The 22,351-nt window shown below is 46.3% G+C and overlaps 1 protein-coding gene across 1 annotated transcript in view; it reads left to right on the top strand.

The window, feature by feature from the left end:
* Positions 1 to 22,351, top strand: part of Lama3 (laminin subunit alpha 3) — a 237,054-nt gene that overhangs the window by 129,992 nt on the left and 84,711 nt on the right. Inside the window, exons 30-36 of the mRNA XM_034518463.2 lie at positions 4,837 to 4,963; positions 5,046 to 5,185; positions 7,079 to 7,194; positions 8,184 to 8,395; positions 9,256 to 9,460; positions 18,871 to 19,015; positions 19,436 to 19,576. Of these exons, the coding sequence (XP_034374354.1) occupies positions 4,837 to 4,963; positions 5,046 to 5,185; positions 7,079 to 7,194; positions 8,184 to 8,395; positions 9,256 to 9,460; positions 18,871 to 19,015; positions 19,436 to 19,576 (1,086 nt within the window). The remainder of the gene's footprint in view (positions 1 to 4,836; positions 4,964 to 5,045; positions 5,186 to 7,078; positions 7,195 to 8,183; positions 8,396 to 9,255; positions 9,461 to 18,870; positions 19,016 to 19,435; positions 19,577 to 22,351) is intronic.

Below are 22,351 nucleotides of genomic sequence, written 5' to 3'. Positions count from 1 at the left end.
TAACAGCATGCCAGAAGAGTTACAGCATACCATGGGCAGCATGATATAAGGCCTTAAAGGGGAGGGGGGAGAGCCTATGGTTCCAAAGAGCCAGGGGAAGTGGTCTTGCTCCCGGAAGGCTCTGAGGAGAGTCTGGCTGTAACTCAGGGCAGCAGGGAAGGGGCAGGCATAGCCTGCAGCTGCAATGGGGAGGAACTCCACTACATAAGAGTTCCAAGGTCTGAGTCACCTATCAGCTCTCTGCAGGGTGTGTGGTCTGATCTGGGGAAGGAGTGCAGGAAGATTGGTCATGTGACTGAAAGCTTCCTCACAAATGGAAGCAGACTCCTTTGTACACTGTACTGACTGAGTGGCACAGCTGGCTGCATGCTTGGATAGCCCTTTGGCAAACATTGTGCATTTCTGTTGGGAAATGTACCCAGACATTTAGCTGCTATGTCGTGTGTTTGGGTTTGATAAATACACCAGTTTTCAACACGATTAACCAAACCTACTCCCCTAATTCCCAATAAATGTATGGTTGTGCCTCAGTTTCGCCATTCTGTAGGTGAACATTTGTTTTGCATCTAATTGATGTGATTGCAAATTAAAGCTGCTATAAACAATCCTGTGAAGGCTTCTTTAGGAATATAGTGGTTGCCGTTTTAAACACCTAGCTTGTTTTAGTTTTTAGCTTGTTTGTATTGTTGCTGTCGCAGGATACCAGAGGCTGGTTCATTTATAAAGAAAAGATGCAGCAAGCCAGCGGTGGCGCAGCGGCTAAGGTAGCTGCCTGCAGAAGGCGAGCCCATGCCCCAGAGGGTTGTGCCAGCCCAGTCAGTCAGTGGGCTCTCCAGGGAGGGAGTGAGGATGAAAAAGGAAAAGACAGTTTAGACAGCACTGTAGCATGTCTAAACTACAGTGCTGAGGTTGAAGTGGGTTTATTTTTTCCCAGTCTGTTTTTATTCCATTTTACGTATATGCAAATAAAGTTAGTTCTAGGTTAAAGAACAAACAAGGTGATAAACAAAGTCCTGTGATCACTGTTTCTAGGGGCTTTCAGGACGCCCGAGATATCTGAGCCTACTTCCTTGTCCTAGCCCAAAGTCAGATTCCTGCCTAAGCTTACTTCTGTCCTGGCCCAATGTCAAATCCTTGCCAAGTTTCTAGAAGTGGTCTTAAAATCTCCCACAATATACCTTATTTATCAAATATATTGTTATTTATCTTAATTTTCTAGCATCTTGGTGTTGGAACAGTTAGCAAAGATGTTAAGTGTTAGATGTAAACTCTACGTCAGCTTTCCTTAACCTGAAACATCTTTATATCCTCAAAACTTCATCACCATATAGAATATATTTAAATTAGAGTTGAATTACATATATAGCATGTTGTAGCAATTATAACGTTACATTTTTATCATCACACAAAAGTCCTTAACAGTCCAAAGTATTTTTAGGTTCCTTAGTCTAAACGGTGATACGATGATAAACAAAGAACTCATTAGGACTAAGAAGTTTCACAGTTGTTGCTTTATAACATGTGGTCGTCTGACAATGATGGTTAAGTCACAAGCCAAGTATGCTTCACCTTCTTATACATGGCCGCCAGCCATGTGGCTGCCACATCCTGATGAGCTCACTCACCAAGGTAGAGGAAAGCCACACAGCTGCTCCTTAAAAACATGCTTCCAAGTGGGTCGGTCGGTCGGTCTGTCTGTCTATCTATCTATCTATCTATCATCTATCTATCATCTATCTATCATCTATCTATTTATCTAATATATCTATCTATAAAGATTTTTTAATGAATGAGAATTGAATCCAAGTTAATATACATATACACACAAAGTTATAATCAACTTACACACACACACACTAAACAAGAGTTGTACCCAAATATAGATTGTTAATTATAAGCCTTTTATATATAGATTATTAATTATAAGCCTTTTGTTACAAGTTTAAAACCAACTTTTGTTACAGACTATAGATTTTAAACCATACCCAATGAATTTACACATCATGACATAGAGTTTATAGCATAATCTCAAGAGATTTTTCTGAGAGTAGACCACAGAAACTGTATGATAAAAACAAATGATTTTTAAGAGTGGAAAGTAGAACCTTAGAGATAAGAGACTTTGGGATCATTTGTTCCTGTGGCAAAAGTTGTTGCAAAATCTGAGAAAACTTGGAAATCAAGTGTCTTAATTTTTGCCATTGATCTGTACTGAGGCCAAGCTGTTGTTATATTCATATCTATATCTATATCATCTATATCTATATCATCTATATCTATCCTTGGATGAAAAGAGAGAGAGAGAGAGAGAGAGAGAGAGAGAGAGAGAGAGTATGGAGTGCCATGTGGGTGTGTTCTAATTAGCTCCAAGAGAGGGCTGAAAGCCGAAGTTATGGGACTACACTACAGGCTGGAGCCAGAGACAGATGGTCAGGGGCTTACGAGGAAAGGGAGAAAATGGACCAGCAAGTGTCTTTAGTAGAGAGAGCCATATGTGTGTAGAAGGCTGGAACTGAGAGAGTGTTGTCCACACAGTAGAAGCTCCAAGGGCGTAGAAGCTGGCTCAAGGAGCCAGAGAGACACTCATGCATAGAACAAGGAGAAGAATGGTTAAAGGACAAGTGGGAACTCCACCTAGGGAGGGTTCCAAGAAGCTGAGGGACTTTAGGCAGGCAGTTTCTAGGAGGAGGCAAGGAAATTCACAAAGTATGGATCCAGAGGGCACAAAGGGAGACAGAGCAGGAGCAAGCAAGGAAAGAAGAAAGAGTTCCAAGCTGCTGCCTGTGACTGTGGCCCCTGAGGGAACAAGAAAGGCAAGAGAGCAGGTGGGAAGGAAGGCATCCTTGTAAGTGCCCCAGGCCAGAGGCTCAGCAGGCTGCAGGAGCTGAGAAGCACCGAGGTGCACAGCAGGCCAGAGGGAACCAGCAGCTGAAGAATTAAACTCTAGAATTTGGAATCAAATTTACAAAAAAACCATCTGTGCATACCCTAGGAGAGTTAGAGCAGCAGCTTGGGTTGCAGTGGACACTGCAGGGGAGAACAGGGATGTGCTGCGGTGGGGGGCCTGCTCCTTTGCTGCTGCCCCCCCCCCCCCAGGTCTGATTGCAGCTCCTGCTTTGCAACAAACTTAGATATCCATTAACCTTAACTTAAAGGCAGGACATTTACACAGTGTGTGTGGAGGGGTGGAGGAACAGAAAAAACAAAAAACCAGAAACAAAAACAAGGCTTAGAGTGAAGAATAAGAAACAGGGAATGGGGAATGTTTCCCTGTAGAAGTCCATAATAACATTGGGACCTAGGGTGCTGCTGGGCAGCCATTTTTATTCACTTAATTGTGTTATTGAGGCCATATGAGCTGTAGATGAGTCTAGAGGCCCTTGAGTCAGGTGCTAGGTGGAGCGTTGGAGTCTCTCCGAGAGGCATTGAAGGGAGCCAGGTGACCAAGGCCTGAAGTCCAAGGCATTTCCAGGACTTTAGGGAATTAAAGAGAAAAGCAAAAGCCATTCGATGGGTAGTCACCTCAGCGAACAGGGCCAGGCCTAAAACGCCCAAGGAATCATGGCCCCTGGTAACAGGACTTTCAGATGAAGCCAAAAGGCAGAAACTGAGCTAAAACAGAAAAAAAAAAAAACAAAAACCTACTTAGATAGACTCCCCAAGGAAATGGTCAGAGGTGGGGGTCATCGGAGAGGGTCAACTGTAGCTTTAAAGACTGTAGCTGCCTCCAATACCATAGGGTTGTCAAACACTCAAAGGCTGCTTCCTTGGATCCAAGGAAACATTTATGCCAACCAAAGGGAAAACTTACCAAGTGCTATCTTTGGGTAGGGTGTGCAGCAATAGGTGAGCCAGAAAGTGAGTCTCTCAGGTGGACTGGAGATATGTGCTAGCTCCCAATGTGGCTCTTGTTACGGCCCAAGACTTGCTGAAGGAGGACCCCAGACTCTGCACAAAATACCAGCATGTGGGGGGTCAGCCACTCATCAAAATGGCCACTAAGGCACTCACAGGCCCCTTCCATGCAGGGCTGGGGGAATTTTCCAGAAGGATTAGTTAACCTCTAATATGATTGGTAGGGGACAAAGCGGTGACATTAGTACAATTTTGATAGGTCACTAAGGCCTCTATGTTTGGTGAGGCCTTGAAGAATTTTGGAAACCAGCTCAGCTCTGGGTTTGTTGTCTCCTCCAGCTAAGTGTCCAGGACTGACTCAGCCCCAGACTCACCCTTCTTCCTGTCCAATGTCAGGACTGTTATTGATTAATGGCCTATTGTTTGTGGCTCCCCTGAGGAGCCTTGTTCATCTTCCTGGGAAACAGAACATTTTTCATTCCCAAGGCTTTGGAGCTCTCACTCAGACCCCCAAGTGGAGGGTGTGTAGCCACCAGGGTGTCTTTACCACGTCACAGGCATCAACGTCCGAGTTTATGTAGCACAGTGCCTTGGTGGGTCAGGGCAAGGTACGCTGCAAAGATCACACCGTGCAATAGAACTCATGTAAGAGATTTACTGTGCAGTGGAAGAGAAAGACCACTTCTGTGAAAGAGAGACAGAGCCAGAGACACAGAAACACACACAGATAAACACAGACACACACAGAGATGGACGGAGAGACAGGAGACAGCGCTGTGATGGTGGGGACCTTTTGAAGGGTATGATGCACATCACATTTGATGGTGGTGGTGATGTGGCTGAGGCACTGAAGGCAGGCTGGGGCTAACACTGAGTTTTGGTGGAACCAACTGTAGCAACATCTCATGTCCTAATTATTCAGTGCTTTTCAGTTTTAAAGTTTTTTTCTCCCCCCCACCCCCACCCCTTTTCCCTCCTTAGAGTCAAGTAACCCTGAGAGGACTCATACCACACCTGGGCCGACACGTCTTTGTCATCCATTTTTATCAAGCAGATCACCCAGGGTTTCCCACCGAGGTGATTGTGGAAGGAGGAAGACAGTGGTCAGGTGAGCAGCTGTGAGCATGTTCCAGGACATGAGCTGTCCCACCCTTGCAGCCAGCTGTGTGACAGCGCCTCTCCCTTCCCAGGTTCCTTCCTTGCTTCATTTTGTCCCCACGTACTTGGCTGCCGGGACCAAGTGATCTCTGACAGCCAGGTGGAGTTTGACATCTCAGAAGCAGAGGTAGCTGTGACGGTGAAGATTCCAGATGGAAAGTCCTTAACATTGGTGGGTTCTGCTTGCCTTCAGTTTGCTCCTTGATCAGCCATTGTGGGTTAGGCTCCTGGCAATACTGTTTTCAAGGAATTAACCCTATTTGTGAAAAAGTTGATTTGCAAGAATGTGTTTGTGTGTTACAAACCCATAAAGATGAAACCATGTGACAACCAAAGTCAGGAGGATAGGAACAATGTAAGCGCTCACCTGTCCCCCAGCCTCCGCTTACTCCTTGCCCTTACAGTCCTTGCTGCTTTCTGTCACTCTCCTGTGCCCCATTAGTGATTTTCCTTAACCCAGTGTCTATATGAGCTATGCCCCAGGTTCCACTCTGAGATCCCTGTGTCATTTATCCATGGACACCATCCATTCCCTCTGAGGCTGTTCTCTGATTTGAGGGAGCAGCAGCCTTGCTTCTGAGTTCACCCTGGATCTTGCCTGAACTCCAGGCAGTATCTGACCACCAGGAGTCCCCTCTTACCCCACCTGACCTGCTTCCGGAGTCTCTCCTGCTGTTCATTTTATTGAACCTGCTTACTGTGGTCCAGGTGCCTTGCTCTGTTTTCCTGCGTCTCCCTGGTCCATTCCCCTCATTCTGGTTTTCATGTGCTTTGCTCTGGAATCCACAGGCCTTCCTAGCTGCTGCTAAGACATTGTTCACCCATGTCCTCTGCTGCCTGTGCTCCCTGCTTCCCTTCTTTGACCATAATCATCATTCAAAAGCTCATAGTTCAGCCATTTTTGGCAATGTCAGCAGGTTTTCTTGTGCTCATCTTCTACTAACTTTTGTCAAATCCTGCTGACCAGTGAGCTTGGCATAGAGTTTATTCACCTGTTCCTTAAGGATGTCTAGAGAACCAGCAAGAGTTTGCTGGATTTTGCTCTGTGGTCCTCCAGTGCCGTGCTTATGACTCCTCCTGCTCTCTGGGGATGCTATCATTCCAGAGCATAGGGTATTCATTTTATACCTCTGGACCTAGAACACTGCCTGACATGTGGCGCTCAGCAGATGTTCACGGAACACAGGAGAGCAATGGCCTCTCTGTCAGCTACAAGTTGGAAAGCAGTTCTTGGAAACATAAACTGTTCCTGCAGGGTTTGCAGGTGCCACGGCTTGACATGTACAGGTGGATCACGGAATCATACTACAGTTATTCCATAAGATACACTGTATTGCTTCTGTTGCTATGTTAAATACACTATGACCAGGTTAATGTATAGAAGGAAAGGTTTATTTGCACTTCTCGTTTCCACAGCATAAACAACCATCCTGGAGGCAGGCACAGTGGCAGGCAGCAGGCATGGTGACTGGAGCCAAAAGCTTACATTATCAGCCATAATCAGGAAACAGGAAGATGGAGTGGGGAACTGTTCATACAAGCTGGGTTCTCAAAGCCAACCTCCAGTGATATACATCGTCCAACAAGGCCACGCCTCCTAATCCTTCCCCAACAGTGCTACCCACCAGTGATCATATATTCAAACACACAAGTCATTCTCATTTAACCCCCCAAGTACTAGGCAAGCTACAATATTAGACTCCCTGCTGGTTTTGAAACTTCAGTTTGCTTACCTTTAAAAATAAAAGTGATGGTCCCTGGAGAACCAGAGGCCCTGCTCATCCTCAAGAAACCTTGAACCAACTGCTGCTTGACACTGCTGTTCCTTATTCCTAGGCAGGTGCTTCAGGAGCCACCTGTGCTCACTGTGTCCCAGAGATGCAATGCGCATTTGGCCTTTAACCCCGCCTCCTTCAACCTCCCTTGCATTTGTGGCTACAGTTCCTTCATAAGTTCCTTCTTGGCATTTGATAAACAGGAAGGGATGTGGTTCTCTATTCCTTCACTGGCCAGTCACAAGCATGCCTGTTGTAAATCTAAACACAGGTCGATGGCTTTCTTTTAGGCCCGGGTTCTTGTGGTACCTGCAGAGAATTATGACTACCAACTACTTCACAAAACGTCAGTGGACAAGTCCTCTGAGTTCATCAGCAGTTGTGGAGGAGATAGCTTTTATATTAAGTAAGTGTCATTTTGTGGGAAGGCTCTGCTCTGGCATGCATGGGTGTGCTTGCATTCTCAGCCAGAGTGAGGTCTGGAGAGAGACTGGCCTGGAGTCTGCCCCTTCTCACCAGCTAGGAAAATAATGCGAGTCTGGGGTCTCAGGAAGGTGATGTCCTTCCTCTGTGCCCAGCACACTATAAGAGTCCTTGCCATGTACCATCTGGACAAGGTGACCACACACAACCCTGAACACAGCAGAGGCCTACCCTCAACTTGGGATTAGCGACCGGTTAGGAGACTTCCTTGCCCATGACTCTTCACTGTCGTGTATCCTAAAAGATGCCACACAGGGTGTCTTCACTGACAAGGACATAGCCCAGATCTCTGCTCACGTCTCTAGTGGGGACTGTGCCTTCTGTGCTCTGTCTTCTCTCATCCCTGAGTGCTAAGAGCATGTTAGCCCCAACACAAGCTCTGCTGTGGAACCCAGGGCCTTAGATGCTTCTACAAGGAGCCAGGCACTCCAGAGAAGACAGACAGACCCTTTTTGTACAGTGATAGCAAAAACAAAGGCCACAGAGCTAACCCACAGTGGATGTGAATGACTTCTTGTCCACACCTTGCTCCTCATCCTCTGGAATGTCACCAACAGCTAAGGTGCCTCAGCTGCCTTATTGGTCGGGAGGTCACAGGGTTGAGATGAAATATCATCTTGTCCTCACCATCTTCCACAGCTGTCACTCATACACCACATAGTCAGTCCACCCTGGAGCTCTTCCATCACCGAAGTTTCCATTAGTCATCCCTGTGATGTCTTCTCCTGGGGCAGATGTTGGGGGAAGGGTGACTGTCACTGGCTGATTCTATAATAAGGTCATTTTCCACTTCTTCTAAAACTCAGTGATCAGTGTCACCCCCAAAAGATGCTAGCAGGTGAAACTGATAGGAAAGGGGGGCTGGGACGGACACACCCCAGGTAATCATCAGGAGTCATTTTGTTCCCACAGTCCCCAGGCAGCCTCTGGATTCTGTAAGAATTCTGCAAGGGCCCTGGTAGCTGTTTACCATAACGGTGCCATACCCTGTGAGTGCCACCCTGATGGAACTGCCGGCCACCACTGTAGTCCTGAGGGTGGGCAGTGCCCTTGCCGGCCCAATGTCATCGGGAGGCAATGCACCCGCTGCGCAACAGGCCACTATGGGTTTCCACATTGCAAACGTAAGTGAGAGCTGCCCAGCTTCCGAAGCCCCCTCTGGCCCCCAGAGCATGATGCCTGTGTATGTCAGGACTTCTCAAATGGCATCAGTTTAGATACTCACTTGAGGGCTTATGGCTGATTCAAGAGACCTAGTCTGGGCCTAAAACTCTGCACTTTTAAAAATATCCAGGCTATCTCATGCCACATGTCTACAAACTACTCTGAGCAGCAAGGCTCTAGGCTATAAATAATATAAACATAAACATAAATGTGAGTGTATATAGGTGGCACGTGAGCAGCTCATTCCTAGCAGACGCACTTTCAGGCTGTGTGGCCCAGTGAAGCCTGAGTTTAGATGGGACATTCAAGGTCTCTTGGACATATTACTCACTAACTTAGAAACCATTGCATGTTTACTTAAGAACCAACCTGTGGCCTGATGCCCTGGGTCTGCCCATGCTGTAAGTGGCAATGAGAGACATAGGTGTGCAGACAGAGAAACACAAGGGGACCAGTCTTTGTCTGGATAAACATTCTCACTACTGCACAGTATGCTGACCCTGGACCTGAGTACTCTGGGAAGCCGGGGAGCTGCTTCAGAATGTCCCGAACAGTCGTCCCTACTTGCAGAGCCTTCTGATGAACAGCAGACCCGTGATAGATTGGGGGGACAGCAGCCCAGTTGGTTCATAGAGTATGTAACCTGGAGCCAGTTACTCCAGCTGCCTCACTTGCTATGATAGGTTCAGATCACCATGGACAATGATGTCCATACAGAAGGAAAAGGAAACCATTTCCCCCAGACTACTGGGGAACTTATGGAAATCCCTACCGTTTCTGTAGTCCAACTCTCATCCAGTGTCTCTTTATCCCTTGGCAGCTTGTAATTGTGGCAGACGCCTTTGTGAAGAGATGACAGGGAAGTGTCTCTGCCCGCCCCACACAATCAGGCCCCAGTGTGAGGTCTGTGAGATGAATTCCTTCAACTTCCACCCTGTGGCTGGCTGTGACATCTGCAACTGCTCCAGGAAGGGCACCATTGAGGCGGCCATCTCTGAGTGTGACAGGGACAGCGGGCAGTGCAGGTGAGCTATGGTGCACAAGTGTGCCAATCCTGTCGTGGGACAACCAGATGCCATTGGCACACAGTAGTCATTGTCATTCTTCTCTTCCCACTTGTGCACTGTGCTGGAATCAGGGAGGAGCTTCCCAGCAAGAGATTTTGGTGGACAGGTTGGTTGGTCCACGTCGACTCAGGGCAGCCAGGCAGAAGCAGCCTTGCCCGTGCATTCCAGCATGTTGTCACAGTAGGATTGTGCTATGTGTATGTGCCATGCCTCACTGTCTTAATGGTTGGCATTGATTGTTTCTAGATGTAGAATCATCTGGAAAGGGACTTCAATATAATCTAGACAACGCCCCCTTGACTCCCTTCCCAGGTGATTCTAGACTATGTCAAATTGACAAAATGAACCATCACAGGCCTCCAAAGCAGGATTTGTTGGGAGTCGGGAGCCAGGCAGGGCTGGCCACCACTGTGGTCCAGTGCACAACAGCCGAGAAATGGGGCTGCATTAGTTATTTGTTAAAATGCCCTGGGAAAAGTAAGTTAAAAGAGAAAGGAGTCCTCAGTTTGGGGACACAGTTCATTATGCCAGGGAAGACAGAGTGGATGGACCCTGAAGTGCCCGATCCTACATATCTGCAGCCAGGAAGCAGGGATTAGTGACAGCCAGTGCTTGACCTGCTTTCTCCCTTTTATTCAATGCTTGGGGGTAGGGGGGCTCATACCTCATTTAACTAGATAGCCTATGCCCCACATGCCTAGGTCTCCTGGGTGACCCCAGGTCCTGTCAATTTGACAATCAACCACCAGAAGGATGAAGTTCTCCTGGAATATAGCTGAAGGTTTAACTGAGTTCCCACTAGAGTGAAGACTGTGTCACCTGTTCCCAGGTGACAAGTTTAATCTCATCAGAGATGGGAAGTAGCCACAGGGGAAAAGACTAGGATTTAGACCCCAAGAAAAGGCTGGGGAAAGTTCAACTGAGGTTTTATAGCAGGAAAATGGGTGTATCTGGCATGTAGGCCAACCAGGCTTATGCAAGAGAAGGCACACGGTCAGCACGGAAATGGAATCAGCCTGGATGCGTGCGATAGATGAATGGACTATAAAAGCTGGTACATATACATACTAGAATTTTATTCAGCCATAAAGAAAAATGAGATTATAACATTTGCAGGTAAATGAATAGAGCTGGGAAATACAATATTACATGAGGTGACCCAGGCTCAGACAGACAGACTGCCACTCCTCATACAATATTACACGAGGTGACCCAGGCTCAGACCAACAGACTGCACACTCCTTCTCATACAATGTTACACGAGGTAACCCAGGCTCAGACAGACAGACTGCCACTCCTTCTCACATGTGGACCCTAGCTTGTGAAGTTTACGTGAGAGAGACAGGGTGTGGGTCATGGACCTGGGGTGGCACGAGACAGGAGGCAAGGCGTTCAGAGAGAGGAGTGGGGAGAACAACAGAACACATGGACAGCAGCAGAAGGCGATTCCTGCAGAGAGAGGGCACAAGCCAGGCAGGGATCGATGGGAGGGAGAAGATGGGGTGGGGGGGGTGGGTAGACTTCCAAAGTAATTATGTATGGAGATGACGTAAGAAACCCTCTGTGACTTTATATGTTAACTACTAATTTAAACAAAAATGTACCATCCAGCCCTCTCACCCTCATATAAACATCATGTATGGATTGGGCTCTGGTCTGGGACAGGCCTCAGTGACCCCGGCTTGAGGGCAGACACACCACCATCCTGTGGCTGCTCTGACAGACAACTCAGATTTAGCCTCCCTCAGTTGTATTGGCAGAAATCTGAGTCCAAGGGGAAGCTCTACGGACGAACCTGGTTCATGCGCTCCCCTTCTGCTCCTGCAGCTGCCAGTGTTCCTCAGCTGGTGGCCATGTCACTCCAATCTCTGTCCCATCACTCATTTTCCTCTTATATCTCTCTCTACAAGACGCTCGCCTCTCTGTGATCATCCTTCTTTATTTGCTCTAAGGACAGCAAGCAGGCCGGCTTAATATCCGCAGACTAGGGTCTCTCCATCTTAACTACAAAGAATTCTTTTCAGATAACAGCCCATGGCTGGAACTGGGCGTTAGAGTCAGAACCGTATGCACCTTTGGCGACCCCGTTCCGCTCTCCATTATAGTAATGGCTCACTCTCCAAGAAAGATCCCTTCATCATGCCTTCAGCCACTCACTGCCTGGCGTCTGCCTGCTCCTCTGGGCGGGAGACCTTGTAAGGAAGTTGAGAGAAAAAGGAGTCATGAACTATCCTAAGACTTTAAAACCACAACTGTGAGCCCCGCCTGAGTCAACTAGTCAGTCAGTAATCAGGCATGAGCCTCTTTGGGATGTCTGGGCTTAATCATAGGAAGCTTAGGAACCGAGATTCAATGTTCAGACAGGGAGAAAAGCCAGAGCGCTCACTCAGAACCTAACTGTTGGTCAGAAGAACCTGGGAGTTTCCCAGTACTGCTGACACAGTGGGCAAGGAGGAATTTGAAAAACTTAAAAACCAGTTAAAGCAGGTGAGATGCTAGATGGAAGTGCCACAGTACTTTAGGAAAATATCCTGAGAAGTTTAACAACCCACTTTCAGCCAGGATAATTTAACCGACTAGACATTTGTGAACTTAGGGGTAAGGAGTCCATGCTTATGTGGTAGGCACCCTACCCACTGAGCCGTCTGTCCCCCCATTCTCAGCAGGCACCCTACCCACTGAGCATCCATCCCCCCACTCTCAGCAGGCACCCTACCCACTGAGCATCCATCCCCCCACTCTCAGCAGGTACCCTACCCACTGAGCTGTCCATCCCCCCAACTCTCAGCAGGCACCCTACCCACTGAGCCACCTGTCCCCCCACTCTCATAAATAATTTCTGTGTAAAACCTGGCAGCAAGGAGGACTATGTTTAGCAATACCTAAAGCTCAAGCAAGAAAACAAGCTGGTGATTTCCGGTGTTTGCAGAAAGGGAAGAACACACCCTTTCTCAGCAGTGCAGCCTCCCTGGGAGCCCGACAAGCAACATAAACTACAGCACTTACACTGTGTTTGCTGCTAACAGACTGTTTGCCCTTCCCACCAAGTCAAACCATTACAGATACTAATCTATTTTAAAACGAGTTGATAAATAATTGTAACTATCCATTTGCAATGGAATAGTTTTTATTCCATTACGAGTAGTGTTGTAATTTTAGTGAATTTAGGAATAACTTACTGGAAGCTCAAAACTGAATTTTTAACCTATTTTTATCACAGAGTCTATCACAGATAACAGAGATATTATCATATGTTACCTAGAAGGCATGAAACAGGTCTCTTCGCCTCCCTGACTTCCAGTTCTCAGTGCATAAAATGAAATTTGGCAAAATCGTCTTTGACTTTCTATCTAAATTTAAACTTATTTTGTTGCTTGATCTTTGACTGAATCAAGACAATATTGTATCAGCTCTAGGCTGATATTTTGGGCAACCTTGATATACTGCAGTTCTGACAGTGTACTGCTTGACACAATGCTGCTTTTTTGTAGCAATGTGAAGCAGCAGATATATAGATTTAATGAAATAGAATAGCAAGAGAAATAAGTTTTCACCTGCTTTAAGTAACGGGAAATGAATATTATTTGGCTCTTGAAACGCTCCAAAGGGTTAAAAATATTCTCAGAAAAACATCTGTCAGTCTGTGGTTGATTCAAGGCAGCTATGGGCCTGCTTTTAGAAACTGCCCTGTTGGGGATCATCTTCAGGCTATCTTAAGATGGATTAAGGAGATGTCCCTTCAGCACAGTGTCTACCACAGATGTTGCTCCAGCACAGATGTCCCTTCACCATAGTTGTTCCTCCACCACAGATGTCCCTCCACCACAGATGTCCCTCCACCACAGATGTCCCTCCACCACAGATGTCCCTTCACCACAATATCCAGTGAAGTCAGGTGTCTCATGTGCTTTTTCAGTCTTTTTCAGAGAAGCCTGTTGGAATGGTTTCCATCTCAGCTGCTCCTCATAATAACCAGCCATGTAAGATGCAGGAATAAAACCCCAGAAAAGACTTGACGTTCTTTGGACAGAAGGGCTTCCAGGCAGAGCTAGCAACTTGGGAAGGCAATTCCTTTGATGGCTAATCAAATAATAGGGGGCACCAGGCAATGTTGTCACCAGGGAAGGTAGGGATCGGAGTTTTTGCACACTCCTGTTGTCCTTCATGTCCTTGTGGCATCTTTCTTTTATCCCTGGAATAATCTGTCTCAGGCTGTTTCCCCATCCCCAGTCCTCAGTGAAGAACAGTGCAGGCTGAATTTACAGCAAGTCATGTCCTGCCTCTGCCACTCACTGTTTGGCCTTAAGCAAACTTCTCCTCCTCTCTGGCCTTCATTCTTCTATAAAATAGGGACCCTCTAACCCACAGAGCATTCGTGTATATGAGTGTATGTGTGTATAAATATATATGTACATATACATATATTTGTATGCATTATGTATAATTATATATATTTATATATACATACACACATAATTATATACCATGTGTAAACACCCCTAAGACAATGTCTGACATGCTGACATGCATTCAACACCCAGTGACTATTAGTTGTTGATATTGGTTGGGGCCATGTTTGCCTGTTCTTTCTTTCTGTACTCTCTTTTCCTGAGACCCATCCCTTCTCAGGTACACACACCCCTCCTGATGCTCACTGGCTGTCATTCCATCTTCACACAAATTAACCCACCTTGATTCTCTGACTGGCTTTCTTAGGAACATGTCCCTCAAATTCCTAGGGCACATATTCTCACCTATGTAATGAAAACTATTTTGAAGATGTTTTGATTTGATTTGTTTGCATGTCTATGCATATGTCTATGTATGTGTCAGCATTAGCATATGTACATATGTGTGCTCAGGTGTGCTCAGAGGCTAGAAGAGACTTTGGATCCTTTGGAACTAAAGTTACAGGTATTTGTGAGCCACCTGACATGGGTATTGGGAACAGAGCTCCAATAATTATGACTGAACAGTAAATGCTCATAACCATTGAGCCATCTTTACAGCCCCCATAGAAATAATAATTTTAATGATCGTCTAATGAAAGCACCCTCTGAGCTGATCTTTAACTCCCAAATTCGAAGTCAGTGTGACTCCCATATCATTGTTGTGCCTTCCAAGCCTTCTCTCTCTTAGACTTAAAACAAATCTGCTCAACAATGACAGCCTCTTTCTTGTCTTTAAGATACCAAGATTCCAGACTTTAAAGTTCAGTTTCCCTATATCCAGTCAAATGTCCTTTTGACAAGGGACAAACTCTCCCTTATCATGTCTGTCCTTCCTGCTGGCTACTACCCTCACTAAATCATGGTTGGGCAGCATTGGTGCTCTCCTGACTGGCTCTCTAAACTGCTTTCCTCCTCCTGACTTATTTATTTACCCATTCAAGTAAGCAAGCAGCTAGCCAAGGAGTCTGGTTGGTACCATGACAACAAAGAAGAAAAGGGAACCGTTTTCTCTGAAGCCTGCTGATCGTCTCTTAAACTGATTACAGTCATCCCGACCTTACACATTTTTTTCTGGGGAGACTCTGGATTCCTAATTTAATAGAAATATGAGAATTTACAGTTTTTCTTGGACTTTAACATCTGTTTGCTTCTAAATTCTGTCACTGGTACATAATGCTGTTCATGAAACTCGAAACTGATAAATTCAGGTTTCTGGTTCCTTTGTCTTTCAAAATCTTTAATTTATGCATACATTGTGATGTTTCAACTCATCCCTATGCTGTATAATAGTTGTCATGGCCTATAGCATAAACACCACATTAAGCATGGTAAATATATTCAGATTTTTCTCTTTTCTGGTTGCTTTGAGTAAAACACTATTTTTTCCCTTCTTACCTAACTTTAAATTTCACCCTTTTTTCATCCCTTGTCTCTGCCCTCCCCAGCCTCCAGGAATATCTGTTTTCAACTTCTATGACATCTATGATTGTAGATGCCATAGATGAGTGAGATCACATCATATCTGACCTGTATGTATGGTTTAATTCACCCAACCTGATACCCTCCTGTCCACTGTACTGTACAAATGACAGGGTTTCATAGCTGGGTGGTATTCGTAGCTGGGTGGTATTCATCTCTCTGTATATGCCATGATTTCTTTATCTCCTCATCCACTGATGGGCACATAGCTTGATTCTGGCTTTTTGGCAGTTGTAAGTAGCAGTGCAGTGGATGTGAGCATGACACTGTCTCTATGGCATACCACCATCATTTCCTTTGCAGGTGAACCTACAGTGTGGTTTTTAATGAATGCTTGTACTGGTTTCTACTTCATGCATATATATCTCTGCTTTATTGCCTTGGCTTTATGTAAGGTTCCATCTTGGGTACAGTGTCTCAATCACACTTATGTTCTAATGAGGAAGCCTATATGGATTCATCATGACAGCTCATGGTGAGCGCCACGTTGTGTATGGAGTGCTTTGGTGATGTGACTCTCCACCCAGCATCAATTGCATCATAGCACTCCTTCATCAAAACCTTTCTCAGTTTCCCATCATCTCGAAGCATGAAGGCCGGCCTTCAGGAGCAGTCTGGCCCACGCTTACTGTAACCTCCATCACCGTCTCTTCTGCAGTTCCACCTTCTCCATAAGCTTTGCACACATCTCAGGCCATGAAGGGCCTCCATTCCTCTTCTGCTGCCTCTCAATTATACATGTCCTTCAAGGACTTTGTGCTGCAAATTGAAAACTCACAGAAAGAATGGGACCCACAGTTATAGAGATGGCCCTGCCGGTTTTAAACACAGCAAGCTTAATATTTTGTCATCCTCTGTCTTACAATATTACCTAATTTCTTACATCTCCATGTCTCCAGCAAAACTATGCCGAGGTAAAGACTGGCTTGTTCAGCTTTGTCACCCTTGTCTCCCACCCCTGCCCCCCCCCCCAGTACCAACCATCATTAATTCTCAAATGGGTGAATGAATGACATGCTAGATTTCAGGCTGTAGATGGACACTGGAGTTTGATAACGAAAAGACAGCATTTTTCTGGTGTGTCCCACCGGGCTTCCTATGAGATGCGTCAGGGATGAATTCATGGCCTGCATCCCCAGGGCTGCTCTGCTGTTCTCCAGCTGGTAGTAATGAATGAAGGCCTTCTGCTTCTGCAGTGTGAGCCACAGCTTGGGTTGCAAAGAGGCTCCATGGAGAAATGTGCAAGGCCAGGCTGACTCGAGGTTGGCTCAGAAGATACTCAGCTGGACCCTGGAGTTTCTTTGTTCTTCCTGGTTGTCATGACACCACCCCAGACTTCCTGGTTACTTGATTAACACAGGATTCAGAAGCTCAATGGTGCAAGCACTGCACTATTCTGGAATACAGATTCTATCTTCTTCAAGTTCTGCTTAAGTCGTCATCCCCATCTGGGGTGGGCGGGGACCAGGTCCAAGGCCACTGCTCCCTGTTTTGTGTCTCCCTTCCGTTCTTGTGCTCCCCGATGCCTGTGCGTGTGGAGTGAACACAGAACTTGGTCTAGTGTGACAGACGTGGCTGCCCACCATCTTCCCGAGTCAGCAGCTCACTAGGGTTCTGAAGTCAACAGGCTGGGTGGGGGAGTGGGAGGGAGGGTGGGGAGAGAGAGAGAAGAAGGAGGAGGAGGAGGAGGAGGAAGAGGAAGAAAAGGAAGAGAAAGAGGAGGAGAGAGGGAAGAGAGGGAGACAAAGTGCTCTGTTTTGGTTTTCTTTATCTTGCCAGCCTCTCCCATAGCTGTCTTGGCTGTAACCTGCCCATGCCTTTCCACCCCTCCCCCCAACAAACCGAGACTATAACGATGGTGTTTCCATCACCAGGGCCTTCTTCTAGGTCCTGCCATAGGATCTTGTTGTGAGTGGAACATGAATGGATCTGCAGAATCTAATATGATTGAGCTTTGAATGCGAAATGTACCCTGTAGGCTTATGTGTTTGCACACGTGTTTGGGAAGGTTGTGGAATCTATAGAAGACTGAGCTTCACTGGAAGTAGTGGGCGGATGAAGAAAGGCCTTGAAGTTTTATAGCCTGACCCCACTTCTCTTGAGGTTTCTGGTGTCTTCTGTGACACGATGCCATGTCTTCTCACTGTAAACCCTTTCTCCCTTAAATTGCTTTTTGTGGAGGCATCTTAGTGTAGCAACCAGAAAAAAAGCCATGGTGAGTACCCAGAGGATGGAATTCAATCCAACATACCTGGCTGTGGTTTCCAGGAGCTGCAAGCACCCACACAGGTGCACGTTTTGGTGCATGATGTTTGGCTACAAGCTCATTGGTTTCTTGTTCAGAAATACTCAACCATATCTAATCTGAGACTGAAGGCATTCACTGTACAAGTTGTTTGGTACCAGCATTAAGTTAATGCAGCCTTGGGCCAGAGCACTGCATGTTTGCTGAAAGAAACATCCTGGACCTTGAAACAAGGTCTATTTCATAACAACAGCGCTGCTCCTCTTCCCCACATAGTGACATGTGGACATCAGCACCCACACATAACCCCCTTCTGTGGACATCAGCACCCACACATAACCCCCTTCTGTGGACATCAGCACCCACACATAACCCCCTTCTGTGGACATCAGCACCCACACATAACCCCCTTCTGTGGACATCAGCACCCACACATAACCCCCCTTCTGTGGACATCAGCACCCACACATAACCTCTCCCTTCTATGGACAGCAGCACAAACACATAACCCCCTTCTGTGGACATCAGCACACATACATAACCACCTTCTGTGGGCATCAGCACCCACACATAACCTCTCCCTTCTGTGGACATCAGCACCCACACATAGCCTCCCTTCTGTGGACATCAGCACCCATACATAACCCCCTTCTGCGGACATCAGCACCCACACATAACCTCTCCCTTCTGTGGACATCAGCACACACACATAGCCTCCTTTCTGCGGACATCAGCACCCACACATAACCCCCTTCTGTGGACATCAGCACCCATACATAACCCCCTTCTGTGGACATCAGCACCCACACATAACCCCCTTCTGCAGACATCAGCACCCACACATAACCTCTCCCTTCTGTGGACAGCAGCACACACACATAACCCCCTTCTGCGGACATCAGCACCCACACATAACCCCCTTCTGTGGACATCAGCACCCACACATAACCCCCTTCTGCAGACATCAGCACCCACACATAACCCCCTTCTGTGGACATCAGCACCCACACATAACCCCCTTCTGTGGACATCAGCACCCACACATAACCTCTCCCTTCTGTGGCTATCAACAGCCACCTTGGCCACTGTTTCTGTATAATTGGTTCTCTGCAGGGTCTGCTTTTTTCCCAGTGCAGGTGGCCTTTAGAACCATGCATAGAGATGACAGGACTGGTTCCTCTATCCCTATACAGGTGCAAGCCTAGAGTCACAGGGCAGCAGTGTGACAAGTGTGCTCCTGGCTTCTACCAGTTCCCAGAGTGTGTCCCCTGCAGCTGTAACAGAGATGGGACTGAGCCTGGAGTATGTGACCCAGATACTGGGGCTTGCATGTGCAAGGTGAGACAGGCCAAGTGCCGGGGAGTTATTCAAGGGAACTGACCTCTGATATGTTCTGTAATGTGCCAGCATTTCATACTTACTGTCTCCTTTCAGAGGAATAATTGAAGGAAAGTTCTTCCTCATCTGTTGGAAAGGCCATAGAGCCCCTCCCCGCCCCCAGGTTAATCTTTTGATACAGACTGTTTTCTACAGCATCAAGAGGCCCATATCTTCCTTGAGATTTGTTCTTGGATAAGGACCTGAGGTTATCCACCATGCTGCAGGGCCCATTGGCTTATGGGTGGGGTTCACAGCTCAGTGGCCCACCAAAGTGGTAGAAGCTGGACCAGTTGCTGTTCTCTAGCTGTCAGCCTTTGTAGCACTGTCTCTGTGCTTCTCAAAGCTGAAGAGTGTCTCACAGGACTCATTCTTCAACAGGAAAATGTGGAGGGCCCCCAATGTCAACTGTGTCGAGAAGGATCATTCTACCTGGACCCTGCCAACCCAAAGGGTTGTACCAGGTGCTTCTGTTTTGGGGTGAATACTGACTGTCAGAGTTCACATAAGCAAAGAGCTAAGGTATGTGAGAGATTAGTCTGGGGTTTGGCAGCACTGGCAGAGCTGTTTTGTGCATTGATGATTCACAAAGCCAGTATTGCCCTCACTGGAAACAGGAAAACTCGTTTCCCTCTTTCCCACCCCTGCTCCCAGAATGATGACTCTGAGACTAATTATTTATTAATAAATGCCTAGGCCATAAGCTTTGGCTTATTCTCTTACTAGCTCATAACTTATTTAATCCACTCAAACTACTCTGTGTCTTCCAAATGGTTAGTTACCTGTCCCCAGCTTCATGTGTCCAAGTCTGGGCAAATCTCCTCTTTATTCTATCCTGAGGTCAGCTACCTGCTGGCTTACATCTGCCTCCCAGAGTTCCTGGGTGAGTCGCTCCTTTTATCCTATCCTGAGTTCATCTGTGTGGCTGGTTACCTCTGCTCAGCCCCCATGCTTCTGACCTCCTCTGTCTTCCCCTGGCAAATCTTCACACCTCTCAGTTTCCCAGAATCCTCTTTCTTTCAGCCAGTGTTTCACCTCCTATTTCCGGCCTCAGCGCATTGGCCCTGGGCTTTTTAAATGACAGGCGATGCTTGTAAGAGATCTCTACACCTCACTGCCCCTTTGGCCTCAGCACTCACTCCACAGATGTCATCGTGATTGCTTCTCAGATTATTCAGGTCTTTGATCAAGTGTCTCATGCTCAGGATGCCTTTCTTCATCACTCCTTGTGAAATAGCTCATCCTGGTCACTATCTGTATTGCTGTCCTTGATGTCTCCATAGCATTTAGCCCTTTGTAACATATTATGCCTTTAACTTTAAAAATTATTCCTTCCTTTCTTGATCAGTAGAATGTGAGCTTCTTAACACAAATCAGAGCTTAGGACAGGATTTGGACATGAAAGATGCCCAGAAAATGTCATTCAGTAATAGAATTTGTTATATTGTAAAAGATTCGATAAAGTATCCAGATGGACATCTGGATAGACAGACTGCAGGGTGAGGGTTGGAAGGTCCACGAGCACACTAATTCTGTCATCACAAAGTGACATGCCATGTCCCTGAGCACTCACACCCCTGAGGAGCTCTCCAAAAAATCATTTATTGGTTTTACAGAGTTCCCATTATATAGGTATGGTTATTATCTATCATTATCATTATCCATTGATAATTGACTGGTAATTGACCTATGGGAAGGTTAGGGATGAGGGATGGGCTGAAAGTTCTACTCCTCTATACACCTGCTGGTCTTTCTGGTCTCCAGTTCCCATCCTGAGGCTAACTAGGGAGCCTGACAGCATCTCACAAGTATACAGAGTGGGTTTGCACATGTCTGGGTTCATCTGTATGTGCGGATGTGCTGTGCATGTGTGGAACAGATGTTGATGCTGGTGTCTTCTCTTATGGTGTTTCACCATATATACTTATGTGAGCTCTCTTTCTCTGAAACTGGAGCTTGCCAGTTCCACTACTCTAAACAGCCAGCTTGCTCTGGGCCAATCACATCTCTGCTTCCTGAGGCTTTGGATTACGGGTGAGCTTCCCTACCTACCCAGCATTTATATGGGTTCTAGGGATTCGAACTCTGATCCTCATGCCTGTGCAGCAACCGCTTTAGTCTCTACACTCCTCCTCCAGCCCCATAGAATATGTATTTATGATAGTAATAGCACATTCTTCATTCTTTATTCTCTTTTTATATCCTTCCTGTTTTATTTTCTTTCTCAAAACTTTTACCAAATCTTAAATTTGCCTACTTCATGTGGTGTGGTGGTGGTGGTGGTGGTGTGTGTGTGTGTGTGTATTCATGAAAGAGTGTGTGCATATGCATGCTGAAGCCAGAGATCAATGTCAAATGTCTTCCTCTATAATCTCCACCTCAGTTTCTGAGCTAGCTCCTCACTGGCCTAGGTTTTGCCAAGGCTAGACTGACTGGGACACTCTTGTCTTCATTTCCCAGCACTGGGACCACAGGTGCATGTCACCCTTTTTATGTGGGTTCCTGACGATCAGACTCGGGTCCCTGTGCTTGTGAGATGCCTGCTTTACCAACGGAGCTGTCGCTCTAGCCGTCTCTGTCTGTTTTTTAACTTCATAAAACTAAGACTTTTTTCAACTCTGTTAGTCCATGAACCAGTAGCAGCATGTGTACTGTCTTTGTGTAATTTTTTAATACATTTTACTGCTTCCTGAATGGAGGACAGACTGGTACGTAGAAAACAATTAATTTGTAAGTCTGTTCTGTAGCCTCCTCTTGTCACCTCCCCTGCATCCAGGAAGCTGCATTCCTTATTCAGCCTTTGTTTTTCCAACTAAATAGAGCTGGCTTCTTTGGTGACAGAAAAATATTTTATTTTGGCTACTGTATTCCATAACACATTTTTAAAAAGTGTTCCTTTTTAAATGTTGTTCTAAACCTTTTTAAAGAACTAAGTTAATTTGTTGACATTTTATACACACATAGAATGAGTTATGATTATTCCTTCCCCTCTCTCCACCTCTGACCTCTTTCCCACCCCTACCAACCCCTTTCTTCCCTTCCTGCCCCTCCCCCACTTTAATGACTCTTGGTTTTGTTTTGTTAACCATTTAGTTTACTAGGTCATCTGTGTGATTGCTGAATGGTAATTCCCATTGGAGTCTGATTGAGTCACTGGTGGGTACACAGATAAAGGCAGTGATGACCCCCTCTTTTCATGAATCTATCTGTAAGAAATAGTTCATCAGTGATAGGAATGGCCCCTGAGCTCCTCCTGTATCCTTCTTTATGTGGACCTCATAGTCTAAAGATTGATTT

This window comes from Arvicanthis niloticus, chromosome 14 (genome assembly GCF_011762505.2).
Source record: "Arvicanthis niloticus isolate mArvNil1 chromosome 14, mArvNil1.pat.X, whole genome shotgun sequence".
Taxonomy (NCBI): Eukaryota; Metazoa; Chordata; class Mammalia; order Rodentia; family Muridae; genus Arvicanthis; species Arvicanthis niloticus.
Note: the sequence above shows the minus strand (reverse complement) of the source record. Positions and strands in the feature narration are given on the sequence as shown.